The sequence below is a fragment of the Dermochelys coriacea genome, chromosome 1 (genome assembly GCF_009764565.3).
Source record: "Dermochelys coriacea isolate rDerCor1 chromosome 1, rDerCor1.pri.v4, whole genome shotgun sequence".
Lineage (NCBI taxonomy): Eukaryota > Metazoa > Chordata > Testudines > Dermochelyidae > Dermochelys > Dermochelys coriacea.
Window position 1 is genome coordinate 313,533,549 of NC_050068.2, and position 25,513 is coordinate 313,559,061.

Here is a 25,513-nt window from a genome sequence, read left to right on the forward strand (position 1 = left end):
TATTTACTATTAAAATACAAAATTATGTTCAGTAATATAGTTACTATTAAATTGCTACCACTGAATATATTTTTTTCTATTTTACACTTCTCATTACACTATTGTGGTCAAAATAGACAGACTCTTTTCTCTGTTATTAGAGAAAAAAGAGTCTGTGCCTTTAAATGGCCAAGTGGCTGTAGTTCCAATCCATGGCAACCCTCCAAGAAACAAAAAAAAAAGTGTAGCTGGGCTCAATGAAGCTTATTTTTTCATACTTTCCTTGGAGCCCTCTTATGAAGAGATAAAATGAGGGTGGAGATGTCCACAGCATTGCTTGTCATCGGCAAAACTTTTGTCTTTTGGGGGTGGGGATGTTTTAAACACCTCTGACAGACAAAATTTCTCAAGCCTCAAGCTGCCCCAATAGCCCTGCTTTCTCAGAAGCTATCTGCAGACACCTGAGAAGCTGGTGCCTAAGACAAAAAGATGTCATTTGGGGTGAATTCCACACTTTTGATCAACAAAGACTTGAAGAAAACCACACCATTCATTTAAAGAGCACAGTGAAAGGAACAATATATACTGCACAGGAATCAGGGCCTCGAGTGTATGCAGATAGGGTGAAATTCTTGCCTATGCAGAGGACCAGCACATGGCCTATGCACCCCATATACATCCCACTACGGATATGTCTACGCGCCACAGTTTGGACGAAGAGTGTGTGAACAGCAGTGCACACCAAAGTTCCATGCTGTAATTCCCACTGTGGACACTGCAGGTGCAAACTTAACGGTTCCAAATTCATATGGAGCATAAGCACTCCCTTACTGTCTTTCACTGGTTATCTGGATTGTGGGTGTGAGAGAAAGGGATAATAGCCTGGCAGTACTTCTGCATTCACTAGTTGAACATGCGGACAGAAGTGGCTCCGATCCACAACTGCACAGGGGAGCTTCACTGTCTGACACGTAGTGGGAAGTGTGCTGCTCCAGGTATAGGCCTGGAGCAGGGTACTTCCCCCAAAGAGCTCATGGAGCCTAGATTCTGAGTCAGACCGTAGTTCCCATTCTGCTCCCGGAACATCATAAAAAACACATGGTCCCTTGCTCAGCCCTCTGAAGATATCAAATGTCATGATTTATTTGAGATTACTAGAAAAAGTTTAAAACTGAAGGATTAATTTAATTAATAAAAGACTTTTTGGAACAACAAAAAAACTTAGGACCTGATTCTCTTCTCACTTATACTGGTGCAAATCAAGAGTAATGCCACTGAAATCAGCTGAGTTCAACTGGAGCAAAAATAGTGAAAGTGAGAGGAATATCAATCCCACAGTCTGCTAAGTGTGCACATCCCAGCACTGTACGCTGTTGGGTCCACCAAAAAAGTGTTCATCTCCGTTAGCTGAATTCTTATTCGGTTTGTTACACTGGAGCGAAGGATTCAATTAAACTCAATACAGACATTATGAACAAGATGAAATAAATGTTAACATGATGAGTTCCCTTTCTCAAGGTCTGCTTTCTTTCTTTGGTGCTGTGATGTGTATACGATGGACAACCTTCAGAGACACATCTCTGAATATCGTCTGAACTAGGGGGATGATACTTTGAGATGAAGAAAACTCTCAGTGCAGGCTGGTTCATTAACAAAGTCTGAAGCATTATCAAACATTTTGTTTTCTTAATGTCACCTTCAAATCATTTTGAATTCATCGTAAGTGAAATAAAAATTAGAAGAAAAAAATTTGACCAACATCTCCAGAAATGTAGGGTGGGCAGAGGGAATTTACCTGCACCAGAATTTTCAAGCTTTTTTATTGTTTGGACCATATTTTAACAGATAGTCTCCTGGGTTGCCTCTTCCTCCCGCTGGAAATTGAATAATATCCTTATTACAAGTACAGCAACAGTTTGCATGGACAATTAGTATTATGAAATGATCAGATGTATTTTTATCTTCTTTTAAGTGACTTAACAGTTGGTAACAAATAGGAGAGCCATGTCATGTGACCAGCAAGTTCTCTACACACTCCCAGCTATTGCTCCATCAATCACCTTGAGTCTATGTACAACAGCTTAAGAACTGTGGGACTAGTAAAGCTGTAAGAATAATGATGTATGGGCACACTCATATGATCTGTTTATGCTATACTTTTTAATTTGCTTTTACTCCACTTGTTGGAGAAAAGATCAAAGTTGTAGGCATAGTTTGGAAATATGCTGAAATGTTCCTGTCTCTTTAAATTACCGCTTTCGGCTATTTCACTGCTTCCAGAGTGGGGGGAAGAACAGGAAGGGAGGAGAATGACTTAATGTTTTCTGTCGGTCCTTTTTCTTTATCAAAAAGTTCAGCCTCCTTTCTTTTGCAAAATGGAAAACGAGTATTCGTATATTCACTCAAAACAGAAAAGTACTAGGCTAATATAATAAATGATATCTTCATTATCTGAATGAACTTGATTCATCCACCTGTCAAAACTTGTAAAACAAGTAATACAAGGAAATTAAGTAGATCTTTTCATCGAATAGAGATGTATTTTAGACAGTCATTTATCCTCTGCCAATTCTTATGCAGTCTGCCGTTGTAACGTAATTTTACCCAGTGGTTCATAAAACATCCGTTTTAATCATTCAGCCAACTTCACTTTTTATTCTACAGCATTCCAACCATCATGACATTTTAAGAGATCTCTATTTCAGAAAATCCCAGTACTTTAACACTCTGACATGCAAATGTGAGGTCAAAGGATATGCAGGCTGGAATGCTATGTTGTACAGTTTTGCCACTTTCCACTTCAAGCACCTCAGTGACATTTACTTCAGTGTTAAGTATATAGTGTTTTATGTCTTGAGGTCAATTTTTTCCCATTATCCCAATATAGCTTTGAAATACCTTTCAATGCTCTTAGTAGGTTTCCTTTTTTTTATAGTGGAAGACAACAGCATAATCATGAAGTGACAAAATAACGAAAGAGAAAATCAGTCCAACAATACTCAGCAGAGTCATTGCCCTTTTTTGCTCCTACACTTAGGCTGATGATGGAATCTGCTGATGAACAAAACCTGCATACCGTTCTCGTCTACATCTTTAAATCCCGCTAGTAGCAACAACCACAAAATGAAATGCTACAGAAATAATAATCAGAAGAATGGCCTTCTTAGGCATGTATGTTGGTTTGATATTCTGCTGGTTGAGATTCAAGATAACTGAAGTGTCTGGAAATTTATAAAAACCATCAGACTAGGATGAAGGGAGGTTCAGAAGATTTTTTTGTACTTTGTTTATTTACTACTTTAAATTTACTTTTTTTCTCATATGTTTCTAAATCCTCCCAACTATGTTTTATTTTTACACCTACATAATTACAAATAACTGGAAGGTGAGTAGAAAAACGATCATAATGGGACTATTAATAACAAGCTACATACGTTGGGCCAGAACGTGAGCTGGGGTAATCAGCCTAGCCCTATTGACTTCAGTGAAGTCACGCTAATTTCCACCAGCTGAGGATTTGGCCTAGTAATTATAATCTTGAATACCCACATAAACCTTTCCTTTTCCTCAATCTCCAGTGCCCCTTTTATATGTCTAAAGTCCAATCCAGCATCTTGTTCATTAAGGCACTGATGCAGCAGTCTACCCTATTCAGCAAAACACTTAACCACATTCTTAACTTTCGGCATGTGTTTGAGTCCTATTAACATCAGTGCTTAATTGTTGACTTAATTGGTCAGGGTCCAAAGTTTTTGTAATAGTTGTACATTCAAACTCAGCTTCATCCTATCCAAAATCTCACTGGACTCTTGCATCTTCTAGGATTTCTTCAAATACTATGAAAGTCAATGCACATCTTTCCATACATTAATTGACTTTGGATCAGGCCTTCTGTTAGTTTCAAATAGCAAGCTGTTTAAATTACCTTGTCTCTCTGTTTATCAGTATAAATATCTTGGGAGTGCAAGAACAACAGGAGATACTAAAACATTTTCTACCTAAATTGTGTGCTCATTAGTTCTTGGAATAGGCAATTGTACATGTGTATATGATCTTTCCAGAAAATATATTGGTTTCTGCTGCTTGTTGTGGGTATCAGTAACATTTAGGGGACAAAGAAGTGCCCATCAGGAAGCAGGGCTTGCAGCAGAGCCAGTCTCTCGGCAACCTGCCCCAGTGCAGCTGGCCTGTAGTAGGCTGCCTGAATTGCTACACCACCTGATTGGCTGGAAAAGTCAGCAGACCGGCTCTTAATCCCCATAGAAACACCACCATCAATATCACCACAGTGACTGCTCAAAGTGTATCCCATGACTGTAAGAGCTCCTGTGTCTGCTTGCCCCCAGCCCTACTCTGGGCCTGTTTCAGTCTTGGACCCAGCCTTGCCTGTCTTGCCTCACTCCAGGTTAACTGGTTCTGACCCTTGACATCAATTCCTGACTTCTGACTCCAGCTCCAACTCCTGCTCAGGCCACTATGCCCTGATTCCTGCTCACGCCCCAGTCCTGACAGTGCCCCAGAACACTTTCAGAGATGTTTTAACTATTTATTATTATGATTTATTATTATTAATAATAGGAACATGTCTAGAGATACAGATGCTGTAAAATACCAGTTGGGAATAGATTTGGGATATAAAGACTGCCTTGCTCAATTTTATTCCCTTCAGCATTTCAAGGATGCAACCCTTGCTCTTATTCTGCCTTTAAAATCCCCAATTTATAGCTAGATTCCCTTTGAACAAGCTCAGGCCATATAGCCAAATAATATAAGGGCTCTAAAATCAACTGCAGATAAGGTCCAGGGTGATGAGCATCTCAGAAACCACCACTTCATTTAATTTATCCCATCATTTCCTTATCAGATAAAAATAGGTGTACAAAAAGCAATTCCAATTACCAGATTTTATAGTGTATTATCTTTCTTTAAAACATGAGTCTTTAGAAGTTCTATATTAACTGAGAAAACTACAAGTAACTTTGCCTGAGTATATTCAGAGACTTATTATGTATGTGAGCACTAGTCATTACATTTTTGTCCCATTTAGAGAAACTATTTAATTGCATGCATGCTTGAGCTATTGTGATGATGTCCATAAGGCTCAGTGTGGAAACATGTTTTTATTTACAACAAAAAGCAGAAGGGCTGAAAGAATTATTTGAATTGCAAAACTACTGTATTAACATTTTAATTTGTTTTTCCCTCCTGAAAGTCATTATATGAATAACAAGAATAACTGATCATTTTTTAAAAAGGAACAACTAAATAACAGAGTTTAGTGCCAGAACCAGGAGATTTAGTTATGTTCATTTGACCACTTTGGGAGTTCACATAAGAAACCAAACAGAGGGGTTTATTATTCTCTTCTTTAGAAGTGGAGAGTGTGTCATCTCTTGCGTCAAATAAATGAGAACCTATTGTGTAAATTAAAAGTCATTGCGGAACCACCGGCCAAACAGTATTTTCCATTATCCAGAAATACATGTGTTTAGTCACAAATATCATGCCTTGCTAAACTCAGCATGCCCTGAATGGTAAAACATTCTCTTTCAAATAATAAGTATTGCATCCCTAGCCACACAAGTCTTTACTGACAAACCTATACATAAAAGCATCAGTATTTAAACTCTGTTCACACATACGATTATCAGCTAAAAGTATTTCCCTGTTCCAATTATAAGTGTCAGAATTCTTCAGCTTTACTTACTGCACCTATGCTGTGCCACTACCATAGGGCTTAATTCTCCATAAAATATTAATGGCCTTTCATTCTGAACAAGGCTATGCAAGTCATGACAGGTCACAGATCTTGGCTTTGGGGCAGCCTGACCTATTCAACAGTGAGCGTGCTTAATGCTTTTTTTTTTTTTTTAAGAAACCTGGGTGAAAACCACATTGATCTATGGAAATGAAAAAGATCATACTAATAAGCTCTGCTCCCCCTGAAAGCTTTTATGCCTGAATCAGCAGGTGTTTTATTTAGTCACACATTACCACTTTTGAATTTTGAAGCCAAGGGGGTTATGCCAGCCGACAGCATTTGGCTGTTTTGCATATACATTGATGGGGATAGATTCTGTAGTCCATTTTCTGAAAAAAGATTTTGGATAATTTAAAAATTATTTTATAAAAAAATCACCCATTAGGAATGGGAGTAGGGGGAGGCTCTGGTTCAGGGATTCATACCATACACTTCTGCTTTTCAAGATTTTCCAAACCGTCTTGGCAATTGATCTGTGTTTTATTACTCTTTCCTAGCAGATTTGCCATCTTTCCCAATGTCAGCTGGAGACAAACTCATATAGCTGACATATGTCTCTGTCTTCCCATTAGAAGCAAGAGAGAGAGAGTTAAATGTCTGAGATATTGTATATGGTTCTCGCTGACTGATATTACAAAAGGATCTTGTCAACTGAACAAAGAAGAACTGACCTTTGAACATGTTAGACTGAATCTCTCATCAAAAGAGCTCATTTTCATGAGCCTAATTTCCTCAAAAAGAAAAGGAGTACTTGTGGCACCTTAGAGACTAACAAATTTATTTGAGCATAAGCTTTCGTGAGCTACAGCTCACTAACACAGCTGCTACTCTGAAACCTGTAATTTCCTCAAGGAGCTATTAATTAATTAACTGAGCCCTTATGTAAAGTTTTAAACGAGATAAATATTCAATTTACTGGGTATTTTTCTCCCCATGTTTGTATTTATTTATTTATTTATTTGTATGTGTGACTGACAGGTAAAGGTAATGACTTTCATTCTACCCAAACATTCTTCTTCATTATTTTTGACAAGTGTAAGTAGACCTTGGTGGAGTTTTGAAATATATCTATTTACATCAGTTCTGTGCTAGGCAGCAAACATTTATAGCATTTTGTATAACAGACTGGAGCATCATGAAAGGATAGTAATGCCCATTAGTGGAAGCAGTCACTTAAGGAAAAGATATATCCAGAAAATGACCAAGTTATTATGGCAGTTATGTCATAGTCAGATCCCAGATCTTGTTACAATGTAACAAGGGAAATGTACCTTTCCAAAGACACATGCCATTACCTTCCATTTCTTAATCTTCTAGCAATTTGTGTTCACATTCAGAATTAGTAATTTATAAGACTGAATTAATGTAATGTTACAAATATTGTAATGAAAAAGGCAGGTTAACATTTGATTCTTAATTTTATTGTCACTTACCTTCTCTGTGGACTGCGCAGTACCAAAAAAGATTGGAATAAAAGCTAACCAAATTATGCAGGTGGTGTACATAGTAAATCCAATGGGTTTTGCTTCATTGAAGGTCTCTGGAACCCCTCTTGTTTTAATAGCATACACAGTGCATGTGACCATCAAGAGAATACTGTATCCAAGGGAACAAATGAGAGAAAGATCAGAAATGTCACATTTGAGAACTCCCCTGGCATTTTCAGGATCAAGTGTCCTCTGCTCCCCATAGTCTACTACGATATGTGGTGGATCAACAGCAAACCAGATGAAGACTCCAAGAAGCTGCATGGATATGAGGCTGAAAGTGATCACCAACTGGGAAGCTGGGCTAATAAACTTTGGAGCTGTGACAGATTTTTTACCTTGCTCAAATATTCTGTGGATTCTATTAGTTTTTGTGAGCAAGGCAGAGTAACTGAAGCACATGCCAAGTCCTAAAAAGAGCCGTCGAAATGAGCAGATCACTGTGTCTGGAGCGGCGATCACTAAAAAAGTGATAGAGTAACAGAGAAAAATCCCAGTCAATAGCACGTAGCTGAGTTCGCGGCCAGATGCTCTGACGATGGGTGTGTCATTATAGCGGACAAATGTCACGATGACAAAGGTGGTTGCAATAATTCCGAGAATAGCTATGAACACGGGCACGATGGCCCAGGGAGAATGCCACTCCAGTTTGATTATTGGGATAAGCTGGCAATCTGTGCGGTTGGCATTTGGTCGCTTATTAAATGGGCACAGTTCACAGGTGAGCTCATCCACTTGGTAATGGTACCCTTCACAGCGTTCACAGTGCCAACAGCAAGGGACTCCTTTTACTGTTTTCTTTCTTTCCCCAGGTTTACAGGGCAGGCTGCAAACAGATGCTGGATGGGTATGATCTCTGTTAGCCCACTGCATGTCTTCTACCTATGGGTATAAAAAATTAATGAGCCTTCCATTTTCCTTCATTTATAATATCCTAATCCTGGCCACAGGTTTGTCATAAATCATGGTGTGCTGACAGTACAAATACAGTTTACCATAATAAGAAACCTGTTTCTTTCCCTTATATTGACTTTATGAAAGTGTTAAATGATTGCGCCCAGTAAATCATTCATGCCATGGGCTTGATGAGTGTCATTCGTTTCTATTTACCTCTTTACTGCCGACCAAATTGACATCTGCAGAGAGATTTATTGACTCCAGGCTAGCTTAAAAGCAAAATGTCCTACATAAAGAAGTTTATAAACTAATCATATGCAAGTATAAATACCAGTAGTTTTCCAACATTTAATTAGGAAATGTGGATGATGTAGGTTTGGAATTAATTTCTGGTACAGCAAAAGGACAGATTAAAATCTCCATGCATCAACTCTGACAGAATAAAAAGGACCAGGAAAGGATCCACTTCCATTTAGACATAATGCCATCTCTTCCAAGAAGAACCTGTTATCTGTTTATATGTTTTCATCCTTCAACTTTTGCTCAAAATGCATAAGAATATCTTTTTTCCCATTTCTAGTAGGTAAAAATGTGTTTACACCACAATATAATTAATAATTTAAAGAGATGTCACAGCTGCACTTCAGTCCTCCTGGTTTAAAAATTCCAATATCTTTTTATAATTTAAAATTCATACATGCAGTGCAACCTTGTTTCAAAGGAGCCATCAATCCTGGATCTCTTCACAATGACATATAACAAAATAGGAAGTCTCCCCCACAAAAAATAAAATAAAATCTGTAAAGAAAACTCACGGATCTAACAAGATTCTTGCTTAACTACTGCACCTTCGCCCACATTCTGCCACCTTTACTCAGGTTGAGTAGCACTTTGCTCCACAAGGGATCCCACTGCTTTAAATAGAGCTACTTACAGAGTAAGGTATTATTGCAAGGATGGCAGAATCTGGCCCTTTCCCTTGTGCTGCATCCATCCTTCATGTGTACATTATTTAATTAGATTGTAAGCTCTTAAGTGCAGGGACTGTGTCTTCATCCTTGCCTGTAAAGTGCCTAGCACAGTTCTGGATTTATAAATGAAAGAGCAATAATAAACCTTTGTGTGGCATGGGTGTTTTCACCTCCCACTGGCAGAGGACAGAATAAGACCAGGTTGTCAAAGGTGATCATTTTGGCCTTAGCAGTTCCAGCAGCGTTGCCACAAATTTCAGAGAGCAGCACACCATGTAAGGCATCTGCTTGACAGCCCCACTCCCCTGCCTTCAAGCAGCCAAGCACCAACCATACAGCCATGTTGACTTGACAGTGGAGCCTCCATTCCCTTCTTCTGTGTCATAGGGGACCTTCTGGTTCATTTTATTCTTCACAGCAAAAGTGCCCAATTATAATGATGTGTAAAACATAAACACACTCATAAAGCCAAGTCTCTAAGGCCTAGATCTTCAAAGGGGTTTCGACATCTAACTCCCATTACAATCAATGGGAGTTTAGAAACCTAAATATCTTTGATGATCTGGGTCTAAGGGCCTGATGCAAAGCTCACTCAAGTCTATAGGAGTATGTCTACACTGGAATAAAACAGTTGTGGCTAACCTGTGTCAACTAGGGTTACCAACTTTCTAATTGCACAAAACCAAACACCCTTGCCCCGCCTCCTGCCCCACCCCTTCTCTGAGGCCCTGCTCCACCACATCCTGGCCAATGGGAGCTGCAGAGCCGGCACTCAAGGTGGGAGCAGCCTGTGGAGGTTCCCTGGCCGCCCCAGCACTTAGGAGCTGGACATACCGGTCACTTCCAGGGAGCTGCACAGAGCCAAGACAGGCAGGGAGCCTGCCTAAGCCCCACTGCGCTGCTGACTGGCCTTTTAACATCCCGGTCAGCAGTGCTGACCAGAGCCACCAGTGGCCCTTTTTGACTGGGCGTTCTGGTCAACAACTGGATGCCTGGCAACCTTAGTGTCAGCTGACTCTAATTTTTCCCACACACGTACGGAATGAATTTTGTTATGTGCACCAATATGGAGGTGATGTGTGACATATCACCTCTATATTAGCACACATAAGAAAATTCATGTGGTGGGGGTGGGGCCAAGGGGTTTGGAGTGTGGGAGCAGGGCTCAGGGCCAGAGCAGAGGATTTGGGTGCGGGAGGGGGGGTGAGGGACTCAGGGCTGGGGCATAGGTTTGGGGTGCAGGGAGGAGGTGAGGGCTCCGCCTGGGGGTGTAGGGTCTGGAGTGGGGCCGGGGATGAGGGGTTTGGGATGCAGACTGCCCGGAGGCTACAGCAGGTAGAGAGGACTCCCCCCAGCTCTTTCTCCCCACAGAAACACCTGGGCTGGCGGGGGGAGAGGCACCTCTCCCCTAGCTGTGGCAGGTACATGCTGGGGCACGGTGGGGAGAGGCACCTCCCCCGTCATGGCAGGTTCTTGCTGGGGCCAGCAGATAGAGGCGCCTCTCCCCACCATGGCAGGTCCATGCTGGGGGAGAGGCATCTCTTCCCACCACAGCCCTGAGCCCTTGCGTGGGGCTTAATAGGCAGCTGAGCAGCTTAGAGGGAACTTAGGTAATGAGGCTTAGGCTACAGGGCTGTAAAATTGCAGTGTAGACTTTTGGGGTCAGGTTGGAGCCCAGGTTCTGGGACCCCACAAGTGGGAAGAGTCCCAGAGCCTGGGCTCTAGGCCACACGAGTCTGACATAGGCCAACCAAAATGGGCCAGCCATGGGTGTTTTATCACAGAGTAGACATACCCAAGGAGTCTTAAGCTATTCTACAATCCTCTTGATTCTCAAGACCAGCAATCATACTATTTTGAGCAACATAATTCATCCAATACGAATGAAGGAAAAGTGTTGCTATGAATTCTGAATGATAAGTATAGTATTAGCACTTTTACTGCACATCAGTCTGTGAAGATAAATACATTAAAGACTGTGGGTAGAATTTTTTGAGGAAGTCAACAAGCATGTGGACCAAGGAGATCCAGTGGATATAGTGTACTTAGATTTTCAGAAAGCCTTTGACCATGTGCTTCACCAAAGGCTCTTATGCAAAATAAGCTGCCACAGGATAAGGGAAGGTGCTCTCATGGATTGGTAACTGGTTAAAAGATAGGAAACAAAGGGTAGGTATAAATGGTCAGTTTTAGGAATGGAGAGAGGTAAATAGTGGTGTCCCCCAGGGGTCTGTACTGGGATCAGTACTATTCAACATATTCATAAATGGTCTGGAAAAAAGGGTAAACAGTGAGGTGTTGTAGTTGATTCAAAATTACTAAAGGTAGTTAAGACCCAGGGAGACTGTGAAGAGCTACAAAAGGATCTCTCAAACTGGGTGACTGGTCAACAAAATGGCAGATTAAATTTAATGCTGATAAATGCAAAGTAACACACATTGGAAAGCATAATTCCAACTATACATATAAAATGATGGAGTCCAAATTAGCTGTTACCACTCAGGAAAGAGATCTTGGAGTCATTGTGGATAGCTCTCTGAAAACATCCACTCTATGTGTAGCGACAGTCAAAAAAGCGATCAGAATGCTGGGAATAATTAAGAAAGCAATAGATAATAGGACAGAAAATATCATGTTGCCTCTATATAAATCTATGGTACGACCATGTCTTGAATACTGTGTACAGATGTGGTCGCCCCATCTCAAAAAAGATATATTGGAATTGGAAACGGTTCCGAAAAAAGCAACAAAATGATTAGGAGTATGGAATGGCTTCCATATGAGGAGAGATTAATAAGACTGGGACTTTTCAGCTTGGAAAAGAGACGGCTAAGGGGAGATATGATTGAAGTCTATAAAATCATGACTGGTGTAGAGAAAGTAGACAAGGAAGTGTTGTTTACTCCTTCTCATAACACAAGAACTAGGGGTTACCAAATGAAATTAATAGGCAGCAAGTTTAAAACAAATAAAAGGAAGTTTTGCTTCACACAATGCACAGTCAACCTGTGGAACTCCTTGCCAGAGGATGTTGTGAAGGCCAAGATCATAACAGGGTTCAAAAAAGAACTAGATATATTCATGGAGGATAGGTCCATCAATGGGTGGGCTGGGAGGATGGACTGAAATGGTGTTCCTAGTCTCTGTTTGCCAGAAGCTGAGAATGAGCAACAGGAGATGGATCACTTGATGATTATCTGTTCTGTTCATTCCTTTTGGGGCACCCAGTAGGGCCATTCTAATGTTCTTACATAATAGTAAGGTAATGGGGGGGCATACAAATACATCATTCATTTTATTTATTTATATATATATAAATCACTCAGGTACTTCTGAGTGTTTCCCTTGTTCAACTGGGAAAAATTGGTATGGTTTCTTTTAATCTACTACTATGCAGTATTTGTTCTTGAATGTTCCTCAAAACTCCTGTAGTTGGTAAAAACATTTGAATGTCTCACAAGTTACATGATCCAGTGACAACAGCGGTAATAAATGCCCATCTTGAGAAGGTCACTAGTAATGATTCACATTATAGTTTTCATTTCAGTAGATCTGGCACACAAAATATGTACCACATAATTCATATTATGACAATATAATGTTACAAATATTGGAAAAACTTCCCAGAAGAGCAAACTTGCTTATTTTTTTCTTTAAAAAAATGTAATCATTTTAGTCTTCTAAGCCTAGAATTATCTAAAACAGAGTGATCTTTCAAGGCTCAGAAAATGTACGTAAAAATAGGAAATATTCAATATTTGAGGCTGGGGTGGATTGGAATGTTTTATCCCCCTATTTCACTTTATTTCTCCCAATTTTTTTTTTAGGCTAATCTGATGATTAGATTCATAGATCCAGATTGCCTCAGACATGGAAAAAAGGTCCCTAGCAGACAGGAAATTCTGTGAATCCCTGCTTATGGAATTTTCATTGCATCATTAAACCTTAGGAGAAAGAGGAGGTTGCTCCCCAAGAGGAAGTAGTAAGCAATTGGGCCTTCTAAATTTAAGGACACCCAGTGATCTTCAAAGTCATTTTCCTTTCACAGAGTTTCACACTCAGCACTTCTTCTATACTTGGGTATTCCTTTGGGTCTGGGGAAGGGTACAATGCTGCAGAAAGCAACTGTTCCCCCAGATTTGCTCCGTCCCACTCTACCACCCTCTTCCTCCTCCTCCACTGCTAGGGATCCCTGCAGATCACTCCGAGACCACTCCCATAGAGGCAGAGTGAGAGCAGGATGATACCACAGAGCAAGCATTACTTTTCTTTGGTGTCCCCAGACTTGCTAGAGGTCCCCTTTACTCGCAGAAAGGGAAGCGGCAATCCAGTTCACATAAATTAAAGACTGGAAAGACATGTTGCTGTAGGTCATCTAGCTGAACCCCCATGTACCTATAAACCTCCAGTATGCTATGCACTTCATATGTTTTAAAAACTTTATTTTACTTAATATGAATGTATTGAAGTAACTCAGTACATTTCACAATGGCCAGAGTCTTTTACAACACTCTCAAAAGCCCTTGCAGTTTTTCTAACATAAAGTGAACAATATAAAAATGGATTAAGCACCCCAAACCTCAAGGCATAATCAACTCATAAATTAACAGGATTGCATTTTTCTCTGAATGTAACTGGAGACCCACTGGTTATAAGAAAGGATAGTAAGATATGAAAAGGAGAGGGGAGAAGACATGGGACAAGACTTTCACAATTGTTTGCCTAAAGCTAGGTTCCTAAATCCATACTAAGGCACTAAAATAAATGGTCTAATTTTCAGAAGTGCTGAATGTCCATAACTTCCACTGAAGTCAAAGGGAGCTGCTGGGTGCTCAGCACTTTTGGTAATCAGGTCATTTATGTTGGTGTCTAACTATGGACTTAGGGGCAGAATTTTCAAAAGTGTCTAAGGGCATTGATTTAAATGCAAGTTAGTCTCCTTACATGTTTGGGTGCTTTGGAAACTCCCTCATGGGTCCTATCTGCATTTTTAGATGCCTAAATGCCTTTAAAAATCTCACAAAAAGTGATTTAGGAGCTTAACTTTACACACCCATTTTTTAAAAACTTGGCTTAGAAGAATAAAAATAAAAATAAGGCAAAAATAAGATAGGAGAGAGGAGAAAGAAGAGAAAGTCCCAGTAAGAAAAAATTATAATTAGTGTATCACTTATGGGACTATTTTACCCACGCTGAACAAGAGACAGACCTTCTGTTGCTTAGACTCTGCTAAAGTTGGCTGAGGCTCACTCAGATTATTTGATAGTCCTTGGTAAACTTCATTTCTGGTAGGCTCATTTTTATTAATTACATTTGTGCGTGCCAGCTTCTTAGTACTCTCAGCTACAACATCAGCACAAAACCAGGCAAATTACTACCTTAAATCCATCCTAATCTGTTGCCCACATTAGGTTAGTACAGAACAGGCTAGCTCAGATTTTATTATTGGTAATAGTTTAAAGCTGATTATTAATTTTATTTCAATGGCTCCTCTGAATTTTCAAACCAAACTCCTTGATGGAATTATGTGCTACCAAGATGTGTCTAAAGATCCCTTAGCAAAAAGGCATTAGATGATGAGCTGCCATTTTCCACTATCTTAATGATTATCCGCATAATAACCAAAAACAGTGTTTATAATTATTTCCTTAAATTACAATATTTGTTAATTTTAGAACTAATTTGTCCGGACAGAGAGAACGTGCCTTCCTTGCTATTTAAACCGGAATAACCATCATAAAAATCAACTATGTAGGAGATGTATGCCTGATGGAGTTGTAATTTGTTCAGATTTACAGCCCTAACACTCATTATATCAGCTAACTAGTGAAAACACAGACTGAATGCAGTTTCATAACAACACTGAGTAAAAAGTACCAGCCTTTTATGAACACTACAATTACATTTGTTCTTTAACCTCTAATAACAAAACTAAAAAAATAACGCTGGGAGAGCTGGGTTAATACAAGGCATGATCTGTACATGCCGCAGTACAGCATACAGCAGGCATATTCGCAATCCAGCACCTACATTCCTTTAGCTACTCAGCAACTAATTTAATTAGCAGTGCTCTTAGACACTAAAGGAGTCCAACCATTAACGTTATTAATAGGTTCCATAACAGGTTTTTTGAAGCAGACTTTCCATTATTAATGACAATAGACCAAATTCTGCCCTCCCTCAAATACTACAGTGACCAATGACAATATCAGAACCTGGACAGAGAGAGAGAGAGAAACAGATTGATCTTATTGCTGGGGCAACCCCACTGACTTTCCTGGGAAGGACAGAATCTGAAGAATAAATCATGGTTTTATAGGTATTCATCACGGCTCTACCTAAATAATATTGCAAGGCCCATAAAATTGCTTCAAGATATATAATATTATAACTTATCATTAGGAAATTACCTTGTATTTCAACTTTTTTAAAACATTAGTTCAGAATCTGATATTTACTCAATGATAATAACAGAAAGATATTTCTTTAAGGATAATGCTGTAATGAGCTGAATAATATTAGCTATAGACAGAGGAAGTCATCAATCAGTAGTATCTCTCTAGGATATAAATAGTGTATTCTGATGGCATTAATTGAACAAACAGGCTAATGTTTTCATTTAGAGTCAGGCAACTCAGTTCTTCAGAAGCATCAAGACTTCTGGGTATCAGTTAATGTGGCTTTTAAAACATATTCTAATCCTGATTTATAAAAATGACCAAGAACTAAAATGTTACCCACAGCTCTTTCTAAGAGTTTTGCTTAGTTCTGTCACAGATCCCTACAATTATGTCTTTTCTGACTAAAGGTTCATCACTGAAGCAAAACAACTGCATGATATAATACAAATTTAGTCTAATATTTAGCCTTTTGCATTCTATAATGTATCTATAACTCCCAAAGTACAAGTTAAACTCTCATGTACCTTGTCCAGCCAAGTAATCTGAACCATTACATTCAGAAACTAATCTGAAACTGGCTCACCAAAAGTGAATGTTATTCATTACAAGCCTAAATATGATGATCATTGGATTTGGCCTGCTAGCCAGTTTTTATAGCTCCCAGGACAGGCTGGGTGTACTTACAGGCTGAAATTACAAATATTTAACTATGGATGTTTAGACAGGAAACAAGTCAAGGGCAACCAATCCATCAGAATGCAAACAGAGTCAGAAATAAAAACTGTCAAGAATCTGGTTTGCCAATAGCAGTGTCAAGTCAGTTTCATTACTAACTTCACCATGTTTGCTGTGAAATGTCGGTCCCTGACTGCACTGCCTGATGTTTTCCTGCACATTGAATATTGGTTGTCATTTCCTGGATGCCCAGGTTTAGATGTCTGCCTAAAGCTTGACAAGGTCTTCTACTTTACTACAATCAGTTATAAAATAATCCAATCCTAAACAAAGCAGACTGGATGAAGATTCTGAATAACAGAATCAAATACAATTATTACTAATGCACCAGCTTGGAATGTTATGAGAAATGTCATTATCTCCATTTTAAATCCGGGAAAAGAGAGGCATGGAAAAACTAAGTCATTATATACTGAATCTCTGTTAGAATCAGGATGAGAGATTAAGACTCCTGTTAACCCACTAGCCCACAATCCTTCCTAGGCAAACCACTGAACCTCTCTATCTACATTTTGTGCTGCGGGTGTATATTCCAGCTCAAGGAGACATACTTGCAGTAGGTCTGACTGAGCTAGCATTTTAAAAACAGAGTGTAGCCATGGCAGCACAAGCTGCAGGAGAGGCTAGCTGCCCCTAGTACAGTCTCATCTGGGATGCTAGGCATATACTCAGACTGGCTTGCCCACTTGTGCCACTGTATTTTTTTAGCACACTAGCTCAATCAGCACTAGCACGGGTATGTCTCCTCAAGTTTGAATTTACACCTCCAGATCAAAGTGTAGACAGACCCGACTACCTCTCAGTTTCACTAGATGTAAGATGGGGCAATGATATTTACCATATCTGAAATCCTGAAAATATATAAGATTTAAGATGTCCCCAATTACATGTAGGTAGGTCAATTATCCCCATTATTTGGGAAGAGAGATACAGAAAGATGAACTGACAATAATATGTTCTAAAGGAATTTGTACAGGAGTGACAGTCAATAGGCCTGGTTATGTGATACTAGTGTGATGTTGCACCCCATAAGACTTTATGGAAATATGCTTATGAATGTATATATGACCTAACTGGAATATGTTTTATGCTACATATGCCATGTAACCTATCTCTGTAAAGGTTATGATTTACTGAATCTATTCATCCTATTTGTATGCATGTAACATTTTTGTATTCGAAGTTATGAATATTGGCTGTGTACTGGTTTGATTTTAAGTAACCGTAGTAAGGCATTTGGGCAGCTTCTTTAGAAAGGATTTTGCGAGTTAAGTGCCCAATCAAGAAACACTTAATGAACAATGGATCTTGTAAAGCTCCAATCCACATAAGAAGTCTACTTGAAGACATTCAAGGTATCATGTGAACCATAGATTCATAGATTCATAGATACCATGGCTGCTACCTTTAAGTTCTGAGTCATGCATGGACATGTGACTTGCCCATGTGACTCCCAAACTCCATTTTGTAGCTGGATTCTACACAGTGGGAGGGAGGGGTGTCCACCCACATGAGAAAGTCTATTTAAACGCCTGGGAGACTCCTCCATTTAGTCTTCAGCTGGCTCAACAGATAGCAGCTCCAGCCCAAAGGATACCTCAAAGAAACTGAGACAAAGGACAGTAACTACAGGAGGTGTGAGTGATTGCTGGACCCAGACTAGAAGGAGACTAGTCTGTAAAAGGAAGCTTACTGGAACACCTTTGAGGGTGAGGTTTTATCTGTATTCAGTTTTCTTACTGTATTAGGCATAGACTTGTGTGTTTTATCTTATTTTGCTTGGTAATTCACTGGGAAGATCTGAGGGTTGCAAGGGAGCATGGCCTGCAAACCAACCCTCAGTTTTATAATCCACCAAAGCCATTGTTGCCCATTGACATCTGCATTGGAACAAACCCTTCTGGGTACTTTGGGGGTGGGGGTGGGGTAACCTCAGCTAGATAATAGTTTTAAATAAAGTTTTGGCCTCTGCATTTAACCATATTATGATATCTGTCTCTTATTGTTGCTGTGTCCATATAAATAACAACATTTACCAACTTGACTAAAAAATATCTGTAAAGTTCTATATCAGAACCAAGTACTATTAAAGCCTGACAGGGATAGAGTAATTCTGGACAATGTGACTCATGGTTGTGTGTTTAATACATTAGACCCCAAGGCCTCTCGAGACCACCATGTTCTCTTGTTTTTTTACAAAACTATTTCTGTATTTTCAGAACAAAAATGATTTTCAATCTTTCTCAAGCATTCCAATAGAGTAAAAATAATGTGCATGAAATTTTGAAATAAACATTGATAATTTTAAATGCTCCAATTTCACAAACTTTTTTTAACTTACAAACAGAAAAAAATTGTAACAACACACATGAATTTGTGTAAGAAATATTTTTCCCAATATTACCACAAAAGCAGCTTGGGTAGATAAGGACAGTTGTGTATTGAGGCTGCTGACAGGATATCGAATTAGAATGATAATTGAGTGTATTAATTTGACACATATATTATGGCATGTTACTAGAGAATATAAGGGGTAAATTGTTTTTGGTTGTTGGTATTTGTGTGGCTTAATTTTTTTCAATAGATCCATCAGTTAGAAAAAATAATATGCTTTACTTCATCTTAAAGTACCAAATGCTCCTGCCAGTTGTTTTTCCTTTGTTGCTGCTTGTTTGTTTTACAGTTACATTTGTGTGGGTGAAAAATTCTCTATATTCATTCCTCCCACAGCAAAATAACTCATTGCAAGTGTGAAATGAATATTTTCTCATGCATTCCACTTGACACCGTATTCCATTGTGTTTGAAACCCTTGCTTAGAAATCAGCAACTCAAAAGGCAACTCATTTTGGTGAAAATAAACTGGGAAAGATAACTTTTTTCCTAGAAGTTATAATGGACTACAGAAAAAAACTAGGCATTACTCTTCATCAGAATGGCCATATTGGGCCACACCAATGTTCCATCTACCCCGGTTCCTGTCTTCTGACAGCAGCCAGTGCCAGATGATTCAAAGGGGATGAACAGAACAGGACAATTTTGCGTGATCCATCCCCTATCGTCTTGTTCCACCCTCTGGTAGTTGGAAGTTTAGGGAAACCCAGGGCATGGTCTTGCATCCCTGAATCTCTTGGTTAATCGACGGTGATGGACCTATCCTCCACGAACTTATTTAATTCTTTTTTATCTCAGTTATATTTTTGGCCTTCATAACATCCAATGGCAATGAGTTTCACAGGTTCTCGTGTGCTGAGTGAAGTACTTCCTTTTGTTTATTTAAATCTGCTGTCTGTTAATTTCATCAGGTGATCCCTTAGTTCTTGTGTTATGTGAAGGGGGTAAATAATACTTCCCAGCTTACTCTTTTCATATCATTCATGATTTTATAGATGTCTAGGTTGACCATATTTCCCTACGCTGAAAACGGGACACAGGGTAAAAGATGGTCAGTGTTCAGGTGCTGGCCCAAGCCCTGGTGCACAGGGCTGGCCTGAGCCACCTTGTGTTGATGCTTGCCTGAGCTGTGATACTTGGCATTGCAGTTTGCCTGAGTCCTGCTGAATGGGGCTGGTGTCGCCACTCGCTGGAGCTGACATCACGGATGCCACAACTTTTTTTTGGCAAAAATGGACATTTGTCCTGTTTGCTCTTGCCTGAACATTGCTCCGTGCCCCCCCCCCCCCCCAGAGCAAGGCTAAATGGAACAATGGCCCAGTTTTGGGAAAAAAAAGCCATGACTTCCAGGACTGAGCTTAAAAAGGGAACTGTCCTGGCCCAAATTGAGACATACGGTCACCCTATAGACAGGGGTGAAAGTAACATAAGCAGGGTGGCCAGGGTCCTGAGCAAGGTGCGTGGGCAGCTCTGGGCTCCTAGAAGGGGTGGGGCTGGGGCCAGACTTCTCAGCTAGTCATTCAGTGCTGCTGAGCCCACGCCCAGCAATTTAAAGGGCCCAGGGCTCCCGGCTGCTGCTACAACTACTCCGGGTTCTGGCGGCAATTTAAAGGGCCCAGGGTCCAGGTGCTGGTGCAGTAATGGTAGCAACAGCCAGGAGCCCCTGGCCCATTGAATCACTGCTGGAGCCCCATGGTAGTGGTAGCTCCAGGGCTCTGGTGGTGATTTAAAGGGCCAGGGGCTCTGGCTGCTGCCAGAAGCCCTGGGCCCTTTTAAATTGCTAGGGCCTTGGGAAGTTGCCCCTTTTGCCCCCTTCTCCCCTCTCCCAATTAGCGGCCCTGCTGTTACAGTTGGCTGTGGACCATATCAGCTCACTTTCACTGCTGCCTACAGATGTCTATCATATCCCTCCATAGTAATCTCTCTTACAAGCTGAACAGTTCTAGTCTTTTTAATTTCTTTATCTATGGAAGGTATGCAATACATCTAATCGTTTTTATTGTCCTTCTCTGTCCTCCTTTTCCAATATATCTTTTCTAATATATCTTTTTTGAGATGAGGTGACCAGAATCTTTTATGTATTTATCCTTGCAACACAATAGGACAATCCTATTATACCAATTTTAAAAATGGGGAATTGAGGCAGAGAGGCTAGGTGACTAGTGCAAGGAAGTCTGTGGTGGCGGAAGTACTTGAACTTGGGTCTCCTACATCCTTTGATAGTGCCCTAACCACTGCCTGCTCTTCTTCCTGTGATCAACAGGGATGTGGATTGGTTTCAGTTTCCCCAATGCTCATAGGTGGATCAAAGTGGTAGGAGAAGGATTGAAGAAATATTAGGATCAGGCAGAAAATGGCATAGAGAAAAAAGGAGAGAAGGAGGAGGAGTGGCCAGGGAAAGGGAAAAGGAGGTCAAAACTGCTATCAAGAAGATAGGTGTTGCCAAAGATGAGAACAGCTACCAAGAAGGCAAAGAAGGGTAAGTAACTACTAAGGAGAGTGAACAAATAGGAGAGGGTAACCACCAGAGAAATTAAGGGGAAGGGGTGAGATGCCTAGATAGAGAACCACCAGGAGAAGACCCCAGGTGAATGAGGCTTATATTACTTTTTTATTTTATTTTATTCATATTTTGACCCCTTGAGAGGTTACTTTGAAGTTTGTTTTCTGCTGCTTCTTGGTATTCAAGCTGGATTTTGGTGATGTAAAGTAATTTCCCCACTGCTTCAGCATAAACTGGCAGGAAGAGTCTGGAGAAAAGAAAGCAGGGAAGTACATTACCTAGTTCTCGCTGGAACTTCTGGCAAACCTTGGCCAAGTTTGGAGTGAACATTTCCAGAGTTATGGCTTGTACATTTGTAGTGAAACCTGATTAATCTGATAACTTCACACTGAAGAAAGCATTTGAGAATGGGGCTTCATAAAATAGACACAGAAACCCAGCAAATGTCAAATATTTGCAGGTTTGATAATTATGTGCGTGGCAGGCTGGAAAGCCCTAAGAACCATGCATTAAATTTTTTCTGTGATCACTGGAAATACATTGTTGGTGACATGAAGCTTTCATAATTCAAATAAACCAATTATTTAAACTCTTAAAACATGAGCAACGATTTCTCAAAAAATAAACACCAGAAACCAAAAAACACTGTACACAGCATATTAGCTTCTGTTCTCATCAGAAAGACTCTTATCCTCTCCACTTCCCTTGCACTCAGTATCCACTAGGATTAATAAAGCTATATTGGAGTGCTGCTTATCTTATGTTCACAATAAGAAATGATTTTGATGAAAGAAGAAAACTGGAGTTAAAAGGGAGACTAGAGTGGAGGAAGAAAATGTAGTGAACAGAAAGGAATTAATGTGAGTCGGTGGATGTATATCTCTCATCCCCTGAATGCTTACGGTGGAATCCTGGCCCTACTGAAGTCAATGGAATTTGCTATTAAGTGCCGTGGAGCAGGATTTCACTCCCAGGGCCCAGTCCTGCAATCGTAAGCAATGAAACTCATGGTAGCTGCATACTTATAAAGTGGGACACATCATGGACATTTTACATGGGAAAAAGAAAAGGAGGACTTGTGACACCTTAGAGACTAACAAATTTATTAGAGCATAAGCTTTCGTGAGCTACAGCTCACTTCATCGGATGCATCCGATGAAGTGAGCTGTAGCTCACGAAAGCTTATGCTCTAATAAATTTGTTAGTCTCTAAGGTGCCACAAGTCCTCCTTTTCTTTTTGCGAATACAGACTAACACGGCTGCTACTCTGAAACCTGTCATTTTACATGGGAGCGCATCATATCACTGCACCATAATCTGCACTATCTGCCTATTAGCTCCCAGGTAGAAATTATTGGTTTTAAACTGAATGGCTTGGGACCTGATTACATAAGAGCCTGTTTCTCTCCTCATGTCAGAGAGAAACAGCTAAGTGAGCAACAAAAGCACTTGAACTAACACTCTCTTGGTTTAAAAGGTAGGCGCTGGTAATAAATCATTTTCTGGGACAGATCCTCACTTTTGGAGTGCATTCCCTTCTTCAGTCTGCCAGAAGCCAGAGGCCAGATTTGTAAACCACAAAGGGAGGCTGCAAGGATAATCTTTTCCCCTCAGGCTTATGGGGAAAGAGCAGGGTGCAATGTAGTCTGATTGGATGTCAGATAAGGGGTTACTGATATTGCTGCAGATAGTATTACTGTGGATTTTTATGGCATTCCAGGATGCATTTTTCTGTGTTTGTGTATGATTTATATTTGTGTAGTTGTAAATTTTAATTGCCATAAAAGCACCTAGAGCCGGAGAGAGGCTCTTCACTTTCAAGGGAAATAAAAAAAATTACCCTCTTCTACTTAAAGTTTTTATGCCCCAGAAGTATCCTACTCAAGTTGCTCTCAAGAGACTTTAACTTGGTACATAACACATTTCCCATGGAGTATTCTCGAAGAAAATATATGACCACAAATGAATCATAGAGAGTAATTGCAAGAATCACCGCATCTTTTCTATTATACTTCTGGGCAGGGGCGCTGGAACAATTTGCATAGTGGGGGTGTGAGAGCCATTGAACCACACTGTAAACCCCGTATATAATGGAAACCACTCCAAACCAGGGAGTGTGGCAGCACCCCCAGCACCCCTAGTTCCAGCACCTATGCTTCTTGGATTTTCTTGAGAATTCATATTCATTTCTTGTAATTCATATTAAAATTGGTGGCAAATTTGTGTTGGGGAAATGCAGCTAACTTTAATTATTCTTTGCATTTCTATTGTACCTTCCATGCAAGCATCTTAAGATACTTTTCAAACATTAGTGAATTAAGGCTCATAACATCCCCACCATATCCCACAGTGATAGACATGGTAGGAGAACCTAAATAGAACAGAGAGACCCAGATCATTTTCAGATGTTTAAAAGGAGAAGGCTACAGCACATTAATACTTAATTTTCACCACCAATTGAACTAACCAGCTACTATACCATCTTTCTTTTTTTTTACTTTTTTTTGAGGGGGGGATGGGGTGGAGTCAAAGGAGGGAATTGAGCTGTTTATTTATATAGTATGCTTTTCCATGTTCAATCTTTGAGGGGGCCATCTAGGGATCTGGGGCAAAAAGAAAAGAGGGGAAATTTTTTTTGGGGGGGGGGGGAAAGGATAGCTCAGTGGTTTGGCCTGCTAAAGTCAGGGTTGTGAGTTCAATCCTTGAGGGGGCCATTTAGGGATCTGGGACAAAAATTGGGGATTGGTCCTGCTTTGAGAAGGGGGTTGGACTAGATGACTCCTGAAGTCCCTTCCAATCCTGATATTCTATTATTATGATTCTATGAACTTGAAACATTTCACCATGCTAAATCTAGAGATTTATATATTGATATTACTTTAAGGTGCTATCAGCTGTCACTATAATAAAAGTCATATTTCTTTTTTTAACTGCATGCCAGTTCTTTTTAGGGAAAAGTCAGACCTTCCTACTGTAATTAGCTCCTGATATGTCAGTTCTACATAGACAAAAGAAAATCATATTGGCGTTTTAAACATGATTCCAGGGCTGGGTGAACAAACTGGATTCAAACATCTGAAAACCTGAACTGGCTCAGAACTGTGAGACAAATGTTTGTTTGTATTTTGAGATTTCTAGCTGCAAAGGAAGAGCTTGTTTTCAGGTCTGTTTTGCCACTTATATGAAGAGTCAATACATAATTTGAAAATTCTACACTGGGACTTAGTGAGCTGTGAACAAACAAAACAAGCAAGAGAAACAAATTTAAGCTAGAGAAAATACTGTCAAGAAGATTTTCTAGAAGAAATATCTTTTTGCTAGGGATAAAAGACCAACATGAACAAAAAAGTAGAGAAGACTCAAAGCATACAACATTTTGAGCTGCAATAAAAATTAAATAAAGAGAAACAGTAGTAAAAGTAATACATTCTGATGTCACATTGGAGACTCCCAGTTAAAAGGTTTCAGGATCTGACTGCTGGGACACTAGAGACCAGATATATCACAGAGGTTGAAAATTTTGTTTTCCAGGGGGGAAAATAAGAGGTGATTGCTGATGATCACATCATTCCTCAAGATTTCCCAGCCATTATACAGCATCAGAGATATCAAAAGCAGAGACGCTGGATTCATCCCAGTTGGCCAGAGGGAAAGTGCTACTGTGAGGGAAAGCAAAGGAAGGGCTCAAAGCAAATGAGAAGGGCCCCAGATTGTAGACATGGTTTTACCCCTAATGGGGTAAGCTGTATACCTACAACCCACCCACAAATGAGGGGAAATGCATCAACATGTATGTCTTGGACACATTTCAGTTTGGGAAATAATTAAGTCGGCTTCATATATTGTCCCACATGAAGGAGTAAAATCCAATCTGGAGGTAATAAAGGCATCGGTTACCATGGTGAATTCTGTGTCTGAATGTAAAGATCTTATGCATCTTGCAAGGAACAGACTTAAAAGGCACATTTCACTTCTGAAACCCTCTGAAGTGGCATTAGGTGTACTGCAAGTTAGTGAATGCATAGGGGAAAGAATGGAAAACAGCCTCAATATTGAAGGCATTAATCTTCTCTACTGTAACAGCCATGTCAAATGCTTCCTCCACGAACATCGCCTCCCTCATATCCAGACTGAGCTTCAACTTCACTATCATTCAAATACTAATCTGGAGAGATTCATAGATTCCAAGGCCAGAAGGGACCATTGTGACATCTAGTCTGACTTCTTGTATGACACAGGCAATAGAACTGTCCCAAAATAATTCCTAGAGTTTTTAGTAGAACATACTGTGTTGATTTAAAAATGGTCAGTGATTGAGAATATACCCACAACCCTTAGTAAATTGTTCAAATGTTTAATTACTCTCGCCATTAAATATTTATGCCT

At 39.9% G+C, this 25,513-nt stretch overlaps 1 protein-coding gene across 2 annotated transcripts in view; it reads right to left on the bottom strand.

Moving 5' to 3' along the window:
• GRM8 (glutamate metabotropic receptor 8) overlaps window positions 1-25,513 on the bottom strand; it is a 481,798-nt gene that overhangs the window by 55,795 nt on the left and 400,490 nt on the right. For both annotated transcript variants that reach the window (XM_038385376.2, XM_043495863.1), the window contains exon 9: window positions 7,174-8,109. In XM_038385376.2, coding sequence (XP_038241304.1) covers window positions 7,174-8,109 — 936 coding nt within the window. The remainder of the gene's footprint in view (window positions 1-7,173; window positions 8,110-25,513) is intronic.